Below are 18,179 nucleotides of genomic sequence, written 5' to 3'. Positions count from 1 at the left end.
ATCTGCTGCCAAAGATGACATTTAGTGTCCACTGCGATGGTCCCTGTAACTTGTTGTTATCAGTGGTTACAAATACCTGTCACTACAGACAGAGATGGGACCATTCCAATCACAGTCTGCTGTAACATGATGAAAGGTCTGATGTTATAATAGACGATCGTATCACCTCCGTGTACACTTGTTATTTAGCTCCTAGGGAACTCATACCGAGCTTCTACGTTTGCTGCCAAACAAAATATTCAAAAAGATTTACATGAAGCATTAATAAGGGCTGAGGGTCAGGTTTCCTTAAGGACCCCAGAAAAATACACCCGTAGCACTAAGTGAAAAACATGCCAACACTGTATATCAGAGCAATGCATCGTTCATTTTTGCCAAGGCCCAGACGACAGTCTTATTAGACCCGAGATGGATAAATGACAAATGATCTGGTGAATTATGTCACCGTGGGCCATGCAGGACTGCAAGCAGTAGCACTGAAAACAGATGACTGAGCAGCAATAGTAAGGATAAAAAACATAAGGCTTTAAGAATTACACTCCTGGTGGAAGCGGGGGGGGAAAAACCCTGCATATTTGTATTTAATCTGCTTTGTAAATTGATTTTGTCATGTTACCTTGTCAAACCATTGAACAAACTCTTAAGCAGCGCTGATAGAGATGTGACAGATTATTCAAGCATTGTGATTCTTTCCTCTCATGTATCTCATTAAGAAATGATGATTGGCTCCATTTACAGCTCTTAAGTTGAATTCAGCAACCACTGACACATCAGTTCAACCTGGCATCTACTAAATTTTTATTGTTCTCAGTCAGAAACGGTTCCTGGCGAAGTGGCTCTTGCAAACCATTTCAGTGTAGCGGCTGATGATTTTTTAACTATGCAAGACAGAAGGGAAAAAAAACGCAGCTGACTTCCCTGCTGATTTATAGAGACTATGGAATGAAAAGAACTAAAACTTCTTGTACTTTTTATCTGTCCCCTTCCCCCACCTCCCTTTTTGCAGGACTATTTTTAAACCACTATCGTTTTGTTAAATAAATTCACAGCGCGTCCCAGCAAACAACTGGGCTGGCAGAAGATGCGAACCGGCCCCTGGGACGTGCTCAGCCCCTTCCTTTTAGAATAAACTGTATTAATCTAGATATGTAGATATAAGATCTTCCAACGTTCAAACTCTCTGCTCATTTATTTCAGGGAAAAAACTTGACCTAATATCTTGCTGAAACTCTCTAATTTGTCCTTATAGACCATGATACACACAAGTATTCAGAAAGACCCAAAGCAGAAACAGATGCCAGCAGATGGTAGTATCCTGCACAAATTCAATTGCAACCTGCAACCTGTTCCTCCACAGCCCTGTAAACCTGATATTGCCGTTCGCAACCTGAGCGTAAGAAGCACAAAATGCGGCTGTTCCAGCGCTGCTGAGTAGCGTGGGCTTTTCTTGACTCCCAAAGGGAAACCTCCAAGCTGTGCACATCAAAGGCTGAATTTCACAGTCGCTTTGTGCTGCTACAAATGGTTTAAGAGGAAAAAAGAATCAGAAGAGAAACAGGCCTGGTGTGCTTTTGTGTGCTACCCTCTGACTTCAGGAAGGTCTATTAGGAGCACTAAGCCAACAAACAAGGAGACATCTAGGAAGACATTTTACAGGTGCCTTCCAAAGCCAAAACTGTTTTTTAAGTATTTTTACTACCAGTCTCCGTCTCTTCTTTATTTTGCCTTGATTGTTGAAGTACTAGAGTTACCTAAGCCACAGTTTTGTCCCTCAGCTTATTGCTTTAAAAAAGCAGAAAAGGGAATTGATTACAAAAACTAATGCACCCCCCACTAAAATGACATTGGCACAACGTATTTTTAATCAACGCAACTTTGCAACGTGTAACTGTGCTGTAGAAGAGGGTAACAAGCAGTTGCCATTACCCTGTGGGCAATGGTGCAGACCAGAGTTAAATGTGGTTAGTGAAGATGCTTCAACCATCCCATCTACAAAGGGAAATCCCTAACAGGCTGAGACAAACCTCCTGACACCAGGCACAATGTTGGTTAATTCACCCTCCATTTGCTGAGGTCAAGTTTGCACCCAAAAAGCTCTAATACACCCCATCTGCTGCACGCTGCCTTCATTTCCCTACATGGAGGTTGTTTTATCTAAACAAAGTTCCCAGCTGACCCAAAGGAAGACACTGTGCTGTCTTCCAGATGTGCTTCCCAGCTGTGTACACCTGCAGAACTCAACTACAGCATTGCACCCAACGGAGGGGTTCGTGTGGGGTTTGTATGGGGGACAGAGTGGTGATTCAGCATAGCAGGGGCAACACAGAGATGGAGAAGAAGAGAAGGAAGCACCATCGTGCTCACTTCTTACTTCATTGGGTTCTCCTCCATGAGCTAATGAACAAGTGGGCGCCACACAGTTACTGTTTAAGTTTTAGACAAAGTGAATATTTTCCATCTGGTATTTAAGAGGAGCTACCGAAAGTGTTTCAGAAATGGGCTGTAGGGGATCTCGGGCACCAAAAAGTCAAGACCTCCCACCTTTGAGAGCTTTCCATGGTCTCTGGTCACAAACTAGGCAAGGTCAAGCACCACATATTTGAGCAGATGTGGAGCACGACCAAAGTCATCTCTGTCAAAGGTGACAGGGTGGGGAAAAGCCAGTGTCCCCCTTGCATCGCTGAAAGCAACTGACTGATGCACAAGAGCAGAAACACACAGCCATTGCCTGTACCCAAGTCTTATCTCAGTAGATGGAAGGACACAACGAGGCGTCACAAAAACATCTGTCAGGAAGTCGCTGCACAGACAGAGGCATTTAGAAATGAGCTAAAGCCAGTCTGCATCTAAGGACAAATACCTCCTTATGTCTGTGGATATCCTCATTCTGCATTTTGGGCTAGATCCTTAATTAAGGATAACAAAGCTTAGGTGATATAAACAGGCATGACTCTTCTGCCTTCACCTAAATGTAACCCAAATATGAAGAAAAATTCCAACTACAGAATAAATTAATCATATTCACAATGCTCTTAAACAGTTTTTATCAAATGACACAGGTCATTCTCTATGCGCTTATTAATGAAGCTGAACAACATACTGTGTGGCAAGACACTGGCACTATGTATCACTGTATATCACTATGTATCACTATATATCACTATATAAATAGTATTTCAATGTGTGGGTATATACACATTATATACACATAGACACTATATGTATGTATGTATATAAAGAGCTCCTACACCTTCATCATAACCACATGGCAATGAAAGATGAAGATGTCATGGCATCACACCATCTCCAGAGCAAACACTGGCACTGAAGCTGCCGGTCATTTTGTTGGCCCTTGATTGACGATGATTAATTGTTGCCTGGTGCAGCACACAAGCTATCCTGTCCAAAGGACACATGTCTATGAATTTTTGCAGTTGTATAGCTCATGAACAAGCAGAGGGACCTACCTGTCTCTGGAGTCAATTAAGCTAAAAGCATCCCATTTAGACTAGTCTTTCTTGGCATTTATCTGTAGTTGAATCCCATTGCTCTGCTCTGCCCCAGACCTTTCCCTTTTGGTTTTGCCCCAGTGCAGCTCCACTCACCTGCAGAACAAGTCTGCTTTCAGCTTTAGTACTCATTATATTCTCTTTCAGCAGTGCCAGAAGGGCACAGGTTTTCTTTCTGGGCACAAATCATCTCAGCTGTCACTTAAGAATCCTAGAATCACTTCTTTCCATGAAAAATATAAGATTCATCAGAGAAACTCATTCAATGGACTTTCCTACAAAGCTCTGCGAGATTTTTTTTTCAGGGTCTCTCTCTTAAGAGCACAGGATTTATGTCCATTATATAAATTACACAGCTACAGCCAGGAAAATTAGTCAGTAAAATTACTCCAGCTACACCTTAATGCACCCAAGAGCAGAAGCCTCCCTGAAGCACCTGTGTGTCCTGTGCCTACGTGCCTTTGAGAACTCTGCTTTTTTCTGCTCGTTTCTTGATACCTTCTCCAATATCTAATCATATAACCTGCTTCCTAAAAAGTATAAGCCATAAGTCAACTTTGTGACATAAGGCATTTCCCTTCTTTCTAAATTACTCCTCTTGTCCCTCAGTGTCTGGGTAATTTGGCTGACAGGAGTCTGCTCCATAAATGTTTTTATCTATGCACCTTCTCGTGGTGCATCAAGCAAATTGGCTAGAAAGCTAAATGTTATTTGCCTCTCTCTTCTCTCCCTAAAGAAGGGCCCAAGTCCAGCAGTCTTCTAGTATAAGTTTTTGCATTGTTTTGTGGTTGCTTTTTCACATTTGGGAGCATTTTATGTTGTGAGGGAGAGCTTGTTTGCTTCATAATATTCAGGTTGCTATGTAATTATGCTAGAGAAGGTGTCTCAAAACACTGTGTCTTGGGCTCAGAGAAGGAGGTGTTGTTTTTAACCATGATCACCATCAGCCCATGGAGAAGCTCAACAGTGTCAGATCTTCTCAAAATATTTTGGTGAACAAATTAATTACAACCCTATGGCAAGAAATCCCATTAATGCAGAGGTGTGAGGCTGACAATGATCGCAGAGCATCTTTTAGATATCTCAGGCCCCGTCTACAAAATGTCCTGAAGTAAAAGACAAAGCCTTCGGATTTGTTTGGGTACCATGCAAGAAAACAGAGTAAGGAGCACAAAACAAGTTTCATACATTCACAGCATCCCCTTCCACTGACAGCACACACCAAGCACTCCGCTGTGCCTGGGATTCCCAACACGCCGCATGCTCCATGGCTGGGCATATTGCACTGACTTATGTACGCTCAGAGGCAGCAGAAGACAAGAGCGAGCAGTGGGAGGAAATCTCCAAGCTAGCTCAGTTTAACAGTGAAGGATTATTCAGGGATGCTCTGGCAGTCTCTGACAGCTACGGCTGAATTCAATTATCAGCCTGTGCCTTCCCCAGAGGAGTTTTCCACGTGGCTGTAAATCCTCTAAGTGCTTTTCTCTCCCCACCCAGTTCCTCGCTATGTTTTTTTGGTATTTCTGTGTAGTTTCATTTTTTCCGCAGTTTTTCTTCCAACAGCTTCCCTCGTTTGGAACAGGCTGCCCAGGGCAGTGGCAGAGTCACCATCCCTGGAGGTGTTTAAACAAAGTCCTTAGGGACATGGTTCAGTGCTGGAGTTAGGCTATGCTTATGGTTGGACCTGATGATCCAAATTGATTCTATGATTCGATGATTTCAGCCCTTGCCCATCACAGGGGGGAATGGCAGAGTCACAGCTAATGAGTCTGGCTGGAAAGTTGAAGCCTGGTCCCTTGAATTATCCAAACGGGGACGAGAGGATGGGATCCTGCTGGGAGCAATCCCACATCGCCCCAAGAACCGCCTGGTCTGCTCCAGCTCTTTATAGCTCTGGGAAGAACTCGATTCCTCTGAGCATCTGTGAGACAACACAGCAATAAAGCGTCCGCACTGTTACCGATAGCATACAGGCTGTGCCTTGCATCTTCAAACCTTTACTAGTTAAAACTAATCATATCGGAAGACCCAGGGTGAATCACATACAAATAAATACATTTTGAAGATGCTGCTGCTGACATGTTGGCTGCTATTAAAAGCAGGATGGTCCATTGCATAAAGCTGGAGTTAAGATTCGGGCTCATCTCTGGGTTGTTCCCATCTTTAACAAAACAGGGTTAGCATTTTTGTCTTATTTATTTAGATTATAAATTCTTCTGGGTACGAACAGTCTTTCCCTCTGGTGTTTGTAATATTCCTAGTACAACAGAGCCCATTCTCATTTGGGGCCAATAAAAGGCATAGTAATAAAAGCCCTTAATGTTTTAAACCCTTCATATTTCACTTGCTCATGTCCAGCCCTCAAATACACATCAGCTTTTCAGCCTTTGCAAAAATAAGCATGAGGGGCTACACTGTTTTATTTTATACTATTGTCCAAAGCTTGGCCGTTTGTGCAATCGGTAACGTGGCCGGTGGGAGAAGGGTGGCTGCATTTCTCAAATGTGCCATTGGGGCAGCAGGTGGGTTTTAACCACAGCGTTCAGCTAAAACACATCAACATTGCAGAAAGACTCCGCAGCACTGGGTGGTACCAACCTGCCATGTCTGGGGAACCCTTTGTTTGGAGCTCCTGGGAAGACCTGCAAACCTTCACGCCCCACCGATGAACAAGGGTTGTATTACCCTCCTGACGTGTTTCATCCAAACTGCTGCATCAACCCTCGCCAAAACAAAACACAGAGGTTAAAGGCTCCCAGACTTTCCACGGGTCCTGACCTCTCTGTAACCAGCCATAGATTAAATTTCGAGGTCCTCTGTACTCTGACAATGGAACTTCAGATGTAATTCCCAAATTTTGGGTGCTCAGGCTTGAAAAAAAACCCAAAACTTACCTTCAAACATTCAACCTAAAGTATGGCAAATGCAAAGAGCACAAATGCAAAGGGTCTGGGAGAGAGATGCCACCGTGGCATCCACCCTGTTGGCACTGCTGGTAAATGTTCATGTTCATTTGCATCATTGAAAGCACCTCCCTTTTGTTCCCCCTGGAAACCATAACCAGACTGAAGCTGCTCAGTTTATCTCCAATTGTGAATATACAAAAATCAAAATAAATCCTCAATACATCTAAGGATACCACGTTTTCTCTCACATGCTTCTTCTTCCCTTTCAGCCGTTGGAAGGGAAGAACTTTAAGAACTATCTTTGTGGTTCTGCAGTCCAGTTGTCCAAAGCTGTTGATGTTTGGAATGCGACATACAGTATTGCCCAGGAGAAGACAAAGCAAAACCAGCCATCTATTGTCCCAGAGGATCTCCAGCCCCGTGCTCAGCTCTTCCACCCTCAGATCCAAAAAAGCACTTCCCAGTAGCTTTTCCTTAGCACATCCAGTGTTTATATGTATATAAATATATATATATATCTTTTTAACTCAGCCAAAAAATTCTGCTAAAAAGTATTATTTTAATTTAACCTCATACAATCTGTTTGGTGAGTAATGCTGGCATAAAACTAAATACACAGCTTTCAACATGAAAATATCAGTGAAGGGCCTTGAAAAGTTTATTAACAATCTGTTATTTATAGTTTGATTTTTAAAAAATGATTGGCACAACATTCAGAGGAAAATTATAGGAGCCGCCAAGTCAGATAACAAAAAAACATATCAGTGTTAAGATTTGATAGAGAGATTTTAAGGAACCGTATGATTGCTAGAAAAGAGAAATACTCTGATTGTTATTTGTCAATCAAAAAAAGCCCAATCACACACATGTTTGCAAATTATTGTTATCAACGCTAATTATTATTTACAGACAAGTGCTGAAATACAAGGTGGTTTGAATTCCAACAAATATGACAGATCGCTGCCCCAAGGAACTTTTTATCCTTCCTTTCTCATTACCTGTTTACTAACAGTACCCATTTAGTCCCAACTTGTTTTCTTGCTATCTAAAATGACTAGAAAATTAGCTCCTATTAAGTAATCATTAATATAAACTATGACTCACTGGTTAAGTGAATACCATCGCTGGCAATAAATGAAGAATCCTATTTTAAATGCTTGTTATTGTCAAGCAAACCAAAACAATACAACTTTATTCAACATTAATTGTATCCTTGGATGCTTGAAAGGCTTAAGCAACTCTGACCACTATTTTGCATGTAGTCAGAATTGTGTGTGATGGGCGACAAAAATAATTGAGGTCAGTCATAGAGAAGAAAAAGAGAAGAAAAAGAACAAAAAAATACATGAAGAGCTTATTTCAGCTGCTATGTGGAAGCAGACGGAGGGTGAAGGAAGCAGACAGGCTGCTCCAGATGGCAGGAGAAGGCGGTTCTCACACCCACTGTGTTGTGGCTGTGATGGGAAGAATGGATTTTTGGTTAAAGGATTACTATGGGACTCCAAAGAGTTGGGTTCATCCACTGGCTCGCCACCAGGTCTCCAGAACTTCCAGGTTTTGCTTGTTGTGATCTTCAGGGTGTGCGCTACCTCTGTGGCTCACAAAAAATACCAATATTGTTCGGTGTGCCTTGCCTCCAGCTCACATCTGCACAAAGAGCAGTTGTGGAGTTGGCATTACTTATACTGAGGTCCTCATTAGCGGCAATATTGAGTTCTGGCCTAGGCAAGGATCACATTGTGCTGAGCGCTGTGCAAAAACAGGGGGAAAAAAGCTCAAGCACCCTCTTCCAATCCTACCCAAATGGGAGCTCAGATAGTACCTGAAAGTGAGCAGCCATGGGGCACCTCCACCAGGACCTGTCCTTACCACCAGTGTCTTCTCAATGGTGGAAGTAAAGGCTGACTGCCTGGCCTGAGGCACGTAACCTCCACCAGCCTGGTCCCCCATGGAGGTCTGAGCAACCAGCACCAGATGGGAGCATGAGGTCATGAGGTAGACCCGTCCATGAAAAGCCTGAGTGTCAGTGGGAGACTGCATGCAGGACAAGACACTATGAAGGATGCGAGAGGACAAAACCACAGCAGACAGTGCACAAGAGTTTGTAACAGAGAGGGGATGGAGGTGAGGAAGAAAATAGAAGTGAGAGCAGGACACGGAGTGATTGCATTTCACATAACGAACAAGCACGTATGGGTATGTAGAAGAGTCATGAAGAGTGTCAGGAGCCCATCATGTGACATAAGAGTATGGAAGAGACACAGGACACAGATGAACCCAAAATTATGGTAAAAAGCAGAACAGCCTGTAAGTTTACCCTATACTATATTTTAGGGAGCTACTGGACACATAATGAAGCATATTTGCCTTCCCACTCAGCTCCTACTACATTATCGCTATATCCATGCAACCCCCTATGCTATCATTACTAATCTTTAAGGAATCTAACACCTTATTTTTAAGGACAGCACCAGTATTTCCATAGTTACTAAGCCTGGGCCTTTCTAGCCATGATAACTTCATAATAACTCTAATGTCAATAAGGCCTAATGAGAGATAGAAATGCAGGGCTGATCCAGTCAAGCAGACCAAATGACTGGAGGCTTTCCTCTTTGGCTGGTGGATGACATGGTGTATCTTATTACCTCTTGGAATGCCAAAATCTAAGTTTTAAAATGCCTCACACATAATGTCATTTAGATATGGAGAAAAAAAGATATTTGAGTGATCAGTCATCTTCTTATCAGATTCCTGCTAATGTGAAACTTGCTGGGGCAGAAATCCCCCTCTCCAGACAGAATTGAGCAGAGCTACAATAGGTGAATTTGTGGAAATTTTAAAAGATAAGCAGATAGTCAGACCCTCTTCTTTCCTCAAGCCTACTTGCCTTCACTTGGAAGGAACCCTAAATCACATCAGCTGAGGAGCTGGCCCACTGCTATGATTTCATTTTAACCTTGATTTACCTTGTGTATTTCTTCCTAGCTACTTTTTCAAGATCTGTAACTTCACTTTCAGTGGCTCAGCAGTGAACAGGCCCAGTTTCAAGCAGAGGTGCCCCAGGAACCTGCAGGTACAGAGCATGGTTCACCACCATGTCACCACTGTCACATACGGACCAGCCAAACTGAAGCAGCTCAAGAATGGATCAGGATCATTACATATTTTTTACATATAGCAATACATTAAAACTTACTTTATATATTTATATTGCATGTACATGTCATGTTTCCTTGATTAACATCACCAAAATATTTTGTTGACACCTTGGCACACCCAAGATGTTGCAGCTACAAGCTAAAATCGCACATACATAGAGACTGCGTAAATACCGACCAGGGTAAACACAGATTTGGGTACCATCTGATCCAGCCTCTGCATTGATGGTCGCTTCTTTAGGAAAACAGTATTGCCCAAGAGCACTGAGCAGACCTCAGCTACAGAAGAAAACAATTATTTGGATGGGAAATGCCCCTTCCTTACACTTGGAGGTGATGTCCAATTCAGGGTGCTTATTTCAGTCTCATTGTGGCTGGCCATGATTTGCAGGGGCATGTAAATAATTCATTCCAGCTCTGGAAGAGAGAGCTGGGTACTTGTTAGAGATTCCTTGAAGCCCAAATGATAGAATGATTAACTGAGTTAGGATCATTGTAGTAATTCCAGCAATTTCAACTCTCCCGTGTTAAAGATCTGCTGAAAAGCTTTTATTCAGATGAAAGCCTCCTTTCAGGGAAAAAAATCATTAACACAATATACACACAGATTTAACATTCCCAAAGCAATACACTTAAAATAAAATAAAATAAAATAAAGCTTCTATTTCACTTTCCTCCATGATTTGGCGGTTTAATACTTTTCGTTCTCTAATCAGTTTTACCACAGGCAGTTAACACTGCTGCATGCAAAAGAGCTGCTTTTTCATTGAAAGTGCTTTTAGCACTTCGGCATCCTGAAATGGAAGGTGGCAGAGAAATGCAAAATAGAGCTAGTACGCTAATCCAGTGCTCCTCATCTGAGAAACCAAGGTTGTCACTCCAAACCCATCCACACTAGAGAAAAATCTATTAGATGGTGAGATAACTGATGGACGCCCAACACAGTTCAACATTACAGCACAGGAGAGATCAAATGAGATTTTATCTCTGGTCCTAAATGATGCCAGAGGAAAGCGTTTGTGTCCAGATGCTCTAAAGGTATTTAGACTGAATTACTTAATTCCTATTTAAGTACTTTTCTATCAATAACTAAGAATGTGTCTTTTCATTTGGACTCCCGCACCCTGCGTACCTGCTGCTGGAGCTGGTGAACAAACAAACCTTCAGTGGGAACGGAACAAGTACTTTAATGATTCACACAGTGATGGTCTAAATGTTTCAGGAGTTTCACACCCTGGTAAGTCACACCAGAGCTGGTAGGAACTGCAGGTGCTGTGCTGGTGGGCAGCCAAGGACAAAACCAAAACTCAGATTTGGATCTTTAATTATCAGCCTGCTCTTCGAAATTAAGGAATGCACGACAAGAAGGGAACTGTTGCGTAGGCAGTTAAATGAACATACTTTCATAATTGATATGCCTAGGTCTGGAAAAGAAAACAACTCTGTTTTCTTTATACAGGCCCAGGTTTGTAATCCCGTTATTTTAATTTTCTAAAACTTTCTAGAACTGTTAAGCTTAAGAAGTTCACAGCTTCCACGCTCATCACAAAGGACTTATTAACCAAACTGTGAGGCTCAAACAGTGGTTAATAGTTTGAGACACTAACTGGTCATATTAAATGAATTTCATTTGCAACAGCCTGACTAATAACTAGCAACTCTGACGAGCTTCACCTTCCTGGGGACCTACAACTACTCCCATTGACTGAAGTGTGATACAGATCAAGGCCACAAAACTTATTCTTACTGGACCCCATGAGTGACACAACTTAACCCTTGTAGGTGGCTTCATACAAAACAACCAGGAAGATGAGAGACAGCTGTGTAAAGGAAACCACAGCAAACTGTCCTGCAGCCCTAACGAGTCTCTTTGCATTAAGACTTTCCTCCTCAACACCCTTTCGCTCAGGGAGGGAACTGCACCCCTGAGGTGACAAGCAGAGACACGTCTCCCCCTGCACACTATTCTGACCACAAAGACTCAGTGAGGGCAATGAGAACACACCGTAATGCTGAGTTCTTACGCTGCGCTTTGCTTCTTCAAAGACCTGGGCAAACGTTAATTTCATTTGCTAAGTCAGAGGCTTTCCGAGGGCTACGCTACCAGCTCATCGCAACAGAGCTGCCTGACCCACCTCCATATTGCATGACCAGCCTCATTCTTACCCAGTTTTTCATAGGAAATCAGCGAGCCCGTGAACCAGAAATACTCTGTTTATAGAGAGCCCTCCCTTGGAAGCAGAAAGAAACTGAAATATTACAGTCGAAACTTGTTCAACCGTATTTTGGAAGTGGCACGCGGAGTATGACAAGCACTGCTTCAGATTAACGATGCTTCGTTTAGAGACATGCTTAAAGTTGTAATTAAAGCAAGGGAAGGGGGGACACAGCAAAGAAGAGCACTTCTGATACAACTGAAATTCAATTACACTGTACATATATACAGCAGCCCATATGCTGACCTCCTTCAGCACTCCCGACTCTCCACCCCTACAATATCCGATAAGTGAAAATTTGTTTTAGCAAAAATAAAACTCTTTGCTCAGCCAAAAAAGCATCATCCCCCACCCCGCTCCCTTGCACCATCTGCACATGTTTATTCTCAGCCTTCAGAAAAAAAATAAAACCCCAAAACTCGAACGTTTTACTAATCTTTATGCCCCGCCACTATAAATAACAGAAATAAACCGCAACAACAGTTAAGCAGCGCAGCTCAAACACATCCAATCCACTCCAATTATTTCTGCTCGTCTGTCCACGAACAGACGCAGCCGTCGGCTTTAGGGGAAAGCGTGCGAGCCAGACCGCATTTATTTACAGTTGCACTATCAAGAAAAAGCCTTTCCCCACGTCCTCACTGTGTGAATTTTGTAAAGCACAGGGTTTGGGGGGAATATATGTATTGGGTTGGGGGGAGGTGTTAGCCCAGCGCCTTCCCCACAGTTCTATTTTCCTCCGTGTTTCCAGATCCCCCGACTTCTTGCGGGATGGACAAGCGGATCGCGGAGCGGCACGCATGGCTGCACACGGGAAAATACACGCACCCCCACGCACGCACCCGCGCATCCCCGCGCAGAAAGGACAGTCCCCCCCTCTCCCTCCACCGCTCCCCGCCACCTACGTCCCCAGCGTCTCCTTGAACTCGAAGATCTTCTTGATGTCCTCCGCTTGCTTCTTCCAAGAGCCGCCGCCGTCCCCGTTCTCCCGGGCCATGGCCGCGCAGCCCCAAGGATGCCGGGCGGCACCGACCCGGCGTCCGGCTTTTGCTTTCTCTTCTGCCGCGGCAGCTGCTGCTGCTGCCGCTGCTACTACTGCTGCTTCTTCCTCCTCCTTCTTCTTCTCCCCTTCCTCCTCCTCACACTTCCTGCCCGCCGCCGCTTTTATTTCCTCCGCGCTCCTCGCGTGTCACTTTTCCTGGGCTATTTCCTCCCAACTTTCTCTACCCCTCCACACACACCCCCCCGCCTTTTCTCTCCTCTCCCTCCTCCGCGGAGTCACTCGCGGGGCTGTCCGGTCCCTCCTTCCTTCCGCGCCTGGCTTGGGGTCACTTTGGTCCCTAATAAACCCACCCTGCGAAAAAGTCCTTTTTTTGTTGTTTTTGTTTTGGTTTGGTTTGGTTTTTTTGTAGGGAGGTCACAGTTTCCCTTCCCACCCCACCCGTGCGGGGCCCCGTGGGATGCTCAGCCTCCCGGGCGCGGTGCGGAGCGGCCCCGCCGGCACCGGGTGCAGCGGCTGTGCGCGGTTGTTATGGCAATGGGAGGAGGAGGAAGAGGAGGAGGAAGAGGCAGGAGGAGGAGGAGGCAGCCCTGCCACTGCTCTGCTGCCTGGCGCTGCCCCTCCTGACTGAATGACTGGAGATAATTCGCATTGCACCAAAACCGCGCACGTCAAACGGGAGGGGAGGGAAAGCCAAGAAGGAAAAAAAAAAAAAAGGAAAGCAGAAAATTAAAAAGACACACTACAAGCGGCTGTGCTGCCTGGTCGGGCGGGATGCGGTGCCCTCCTGCCCCACGCACACTCCTGCGGTGCAAAAATTCACCCTTCGCAAGGGCCACCCGTACCCAGCGCTTCCCCCGGCAAAGCGAGGGGCACACACCCACCAGGGTCACCCCCACACCAGGTCACCCCCACACTAGGGGCACCCCCCCACCAGGGTCACCCCCACACCAGGGGCACCCCCAAGCCCAGACGCAGGGCGATGGGCACCGCGCAGCCCCGTGGCCGTCCCGACACCGGCACCGCGCACACACACACGCGTGGCCCCGCTGAAATTATTGCTAAAAGCAGGTTTGGGTTCTTTTTCCTCGGCGACACTGAGACCTCTAGTGTCGTCGCATCAAGCACCGGCTGAGCTCTGATGCACAGATTCACCAGAGAAAATTACAGGCTAGACTAACCCAGATGCATTTATAGTTAATATCTCTGGGCTTCCGTTTCAGAATACTTAAGACGCTAAGAAAGTGCAATTCCTTTGGGGCGCCCAAGTTAGGTGCCTCGCTGCCAAGAGGTACAGGCACTCCCGTGCCTCAGAGGCAGCTCCAAACCTGATCATCAAATCAGATACCTGAAAATAAATCCTAATACAAACAGCTAAATAACATTTACTTAAAAATAGATGTGGTTGTATGCACATAGCTGTTTAACATGCATTGTGTCCTTTAACAGACTCCTCAAAATTCTACTTTCAAAGCTGATTTTCGAGGTTTCTCCTAATTAATGAGCAGAATGTACAAGGTACCAGCCTGTGAGGCTTTCTCTGTGACTTGGCTGAGCTGGGACTCTCAGCTCAAAGAGGATGTGGCGGAGGTGGGAGTTCAGAGGTGAGGGAAGGTGTAAACTTGGAGAACAGGCTGGGGGGTTTGGGCAATGCTACCCTCTGCTGGGCAGAGCCACCTGGCTTTGTGTGTGCCAGCTCCTGCCATTTATTACTGCATCCCTCTAATTTGGTGCTTTGGTGGCTGTCCAGCCACTCAGGCATCCCAAACAGCTTGGGATTTTCTACAACGGGTGCTTATGTGCTGTCACGGCGTGCACTTTGAACAGCTTTACTTCTGCTCCTTACTTATTTCCATCCTCTCGCTCCCCTCAGCATTTCTTTCATTCCATGATCCTTATGACCTGCTCCATGATAGTGTCACCAGGAGTCCCCAAGCAGACTCTCCATGCCACTGCATACCTGGGAAATTAAAAGATGTAACTGACCTAAAAAGGTGCAGCTGACACTCAAGCACAACTTTCCCTTCAACCCATGCTAGCGTGATCTTTTTCACATGTGAATCACTTGGTATCAGAAATGCCATGCTGTGATTTGGGTGTGCTGAATGGGGTTACTGAACGTAACCCCCTGTCTTCAGGAGAAGACTGAGAGAGTTTGAGGCCAGAAAGGGCAAATGTGATTGTCTGCCCTGACCTCCAGTGTGATGGAGGCCAAAGAGCTCCATCCATCCAGAAGACAAGCACCATAACTTGTGTTGGAGCTATGGCATACCAAAGCCATCCACCGCTATTATTTATGAAGTCACATTGGTTCATACAGCATCGCATTAAAATCTCACTGCACAGACAGCATCTCCTGCTTTTCCATTCCTGCTTTCAGCAGGCAAAAATTTTACTTAAAATTACTCAAATCCTTGCCAATGCTGCAATTTCTCAGCATCAAAATTGCATAAGGTATAGATGCATGTCATCCTGTAAATCTAAGTTCGCTTTCCCTTATTTAACCTGCACCTTTAGCATGATGTGAATGTGCTTTTTTTGGTGATAACTCATATTTGAAGTAACTGGTAATACAGAAATCTCGGCAGCCATTGCAGTTTTAATGAGAATTGTATGAGATGCTCCCATTAGACAAGGACCACTGGCACAATAGACCATGACAGCCCCTTCAGAGTAATTTCAGTCTGTCATGTCAGGCTGAGTTTAGGGAGTCTGTAATCTCGCTTGACTGACAAGGTCCTGCAGAACCATTGTAGTTATTTGAAGAACAGGTATTTTTTTAAAATGAAACCCTTACATGAGAAGTTCTCTGGAGTGGCTGCAAATAGTGCTGCAGCTACGTGGCTCTGTACGGCTGTATTTAATGTTTAATTACACACAACCAGATTACAAGAACATTGATAGAGTGGTAAAATAGAGCATGCAGAAATGCCAGATTTAAGATTGCCAATGAAACATCAATTTGGGCCCTTTTTGTGGCTGCACGGTGGCACCTCTCATGCTCTGCAGCTCTGCCAAGGGTTGGTATCAGAAAACACGTAATGAGCAGACGTGGCTGACGTGCATTTGAAATAGCTACATATGCTGCATGTGCACCCCATCACGCACCACAAACCAAGCCCTTGTATCAGAGATGTGGAGGTTCCAAATTTTTTTATAAAGCCTCCTATGAAAATATTGGAAATTTAGGGGAGAAATTAAAATTTAACTTCTATATGGGATATTCTATTGCAGAACAAACTTATAGGATTCTTAGATTAATATCTAAAACTATACTTTTACCGCTTCAGTCTTTCCAGTTAGCAATAGGACAATTGCAGTCAGCAATAGGACAAGGGGGCATGGGCTTCAACTCTGCCAGGGGAAATTTAGGCTGGATATTAGAGAGAAATTCTTTACGGAGAGAGTGGTCAGGCATTGGAATGGCTGCCCAGGGAGGTGCTGGACTCACCGTCCCTGGAGGTTTTAAAACTGAGATTGGACATGGCACTTAGTGCCATGATCTAGTCAATGGACTGGAGATGGACCAAGTGTTGGACTTGATGATCTTTGAGGTCTTTTCCAACCCAGTCGGTTCTGTGATTCTGTGAAATGATGCTGTGCTTGCTCACATATGGTAGAGCTGCACTCGGCCACACTCACTGCTGGCTCTTAGTATGGCCACTATGCAAACTACATTACAATGAGCATAAATAAAGGAGTTGCATCTGCTCTCCAAGTTTCCACTTGCAAGTTTTTTCCTGCTTAAATACTATAATATCGGATCTCTTTCCCAGCATCATTTCTGGGTCGTGCAATATAACCTCCCTTCCCAATTACAAATCAGCACTATTGATGCTTTTCTGCAAGAGCGGCAGAAACGTGCCTGTTGCTCGGCCGCCCGGGTCACAGCACCCGCACATCTATGTCCACGCTTTGGGTTAAAACGCGACGTACAAGCTGCAGTTTGCAAGTCAGCAACTTCCAGCATCTGAGCCAGAGCAGCCTGAATGCAAAGCAAACACCACTTGAGCACACAGCTGTTCTCTGCTGCCTTTCCTACCACGTAGCAACCTCACATTGTGGCTTTTCCGCTTGCGACAGAAAATGTTGGGCCAGCCCTAGTGAGAAGGTAGATTGTTTTTGAACGCAGAGTTATATACACACACAAACTACAGTATGGTTGATGAGGGTAGAGACTGGCAAGCAATTCAAAGCAAAATGATACCTCGGATGCTTCATTGTCTCTAGGATGAGCCTAAGATGAAATAAAACCCCAGAGCGAGGCATCTTCAAATTTAGCAGCACAGGTTACTCTCTTGAATTTATTACATGCCAGATCTGACCAGCATTATAAACATCACCCCCATAGTTGCCTTTTTTTTCTTTTTCTCATGTATTCACAGCATTTTTTGGCATTTTCAAGGGTGGGAACATTGTAGCTCCAGCTTTTGATCCAAGGAAAATTTCCATTTGGAAATCTGGAGGAAATCCTCTCGGGTATTTTGCTGAGTCATGAAAAAATTAACTTATTACAAGAATTGTTTACTTCAAAAAGAGAGACAAAAATGCTTATTTTATATGATAAATTTAAATGCTTATTTTAATGGGCAAATCACTTAAACCAAAGTTCACTGATATATCTTTCACTGGACAGTGATTAAAAAGAACCACAGTTTGAAGGGCGCACTTTGACAGGGGACCACAGGTTTCAGGCTTTCACCACAGGTGAAACTAGTCCTTACAGTTGGGTTTTAATGTTCTCCAGGTTAGTTTTGACACCTCAAGTTCAGTACAGAAAATGATAATCTCAGCTCTAGAGATGCCCCCAATCACAACAGCAATGCTCCTTTGAGCCAATTCAAGACTTTTCAGCAATTTTAGGGGGCTTTGACTTGATCAGTACATCAAGAGGACGCATGTGAAGAAAAGAAAAAGCAATCCACACCAAACAACACACTTCTGTAGGTCTTAGATACAGGGTGGCTTGCATTCTTTTTAGGGTTAAATATAATCAATGTCCTTACACCACCTTTAAGCATGTTAAAGCCTTAGATCAGTTTAAGCTCTTCAATGCTACCTAAGGCCTTTGCTCATTTTAGATGGTTAAAAAATTGTCTGAAAACATATAGAATGCAAAGGAAAGGAAATAATAGATGGCTGCTGCCTGCACTGCTTTTCTGACAGGGAAGAGGGAGCTGAAATTGCCGTAGGGTTTTTAAACCATGTCAGTAAAGCAGAATAAGCAAGTGCCAATGGAGACATGAATCTTCTGCATGCAAACAGTTGCCTGAAGACCATCTGGTGCTTGGTTAAGCCCTCGGGTGCTTATATTACTCCTGAGGTTCAGAGATGCCAGCCAACTTCTTTAAGTTGTGACTTTTCTTCCCTGTTTTTATTCTCATGTGAAT

The 18,179-nt window shown here is 44.3% G+C and overlaps 1 protein-coding gene across 1 annotated transcript in view; it reads right to left on the bottom strand.

The window, feature by feature from the left end:
• The window catches only part of CAMK1D (calcium/calmodulin dependent protein kinase ID), a gene marked incomplete at both ends in the record, with an annotated part of 232,635 nt that extends 219,849 nt beyond the window's left edge, over nt 1-12,786 (bottom strand). The window contains one exon of the mRNA XM_080348748.1: nt 12,695-12,786. Coding sequence (XP_080204874.1) covers nt 12,695-12,786 — 92 coding nt within the window. The remainder of the gene's footprint in view (nt 1-12,694) is intronic.
• Between the last annotated feature and the right edge of the window lie 5,393 nt (nt 12,787-18,179).

The sequence above is a fragment of the Nesoenas mayeri genome (genome assembly GCF_963082525.1).
Source record: "Nesoenas mayeri genome assembly, chromosome: 1".
In the NCBI taxonomy this organism is placed as follows: Eukaryota; Metazoa; Chordata; class Aves; order Columbiformes; family Columbidae; genus Nesoenas; species Nesoenas mayeri.
The sequence above is the reverse complement of the archived record's forward strand: the minus strand, read 5'-3'. Positions and strand labels throughout refer to the sequence as shown.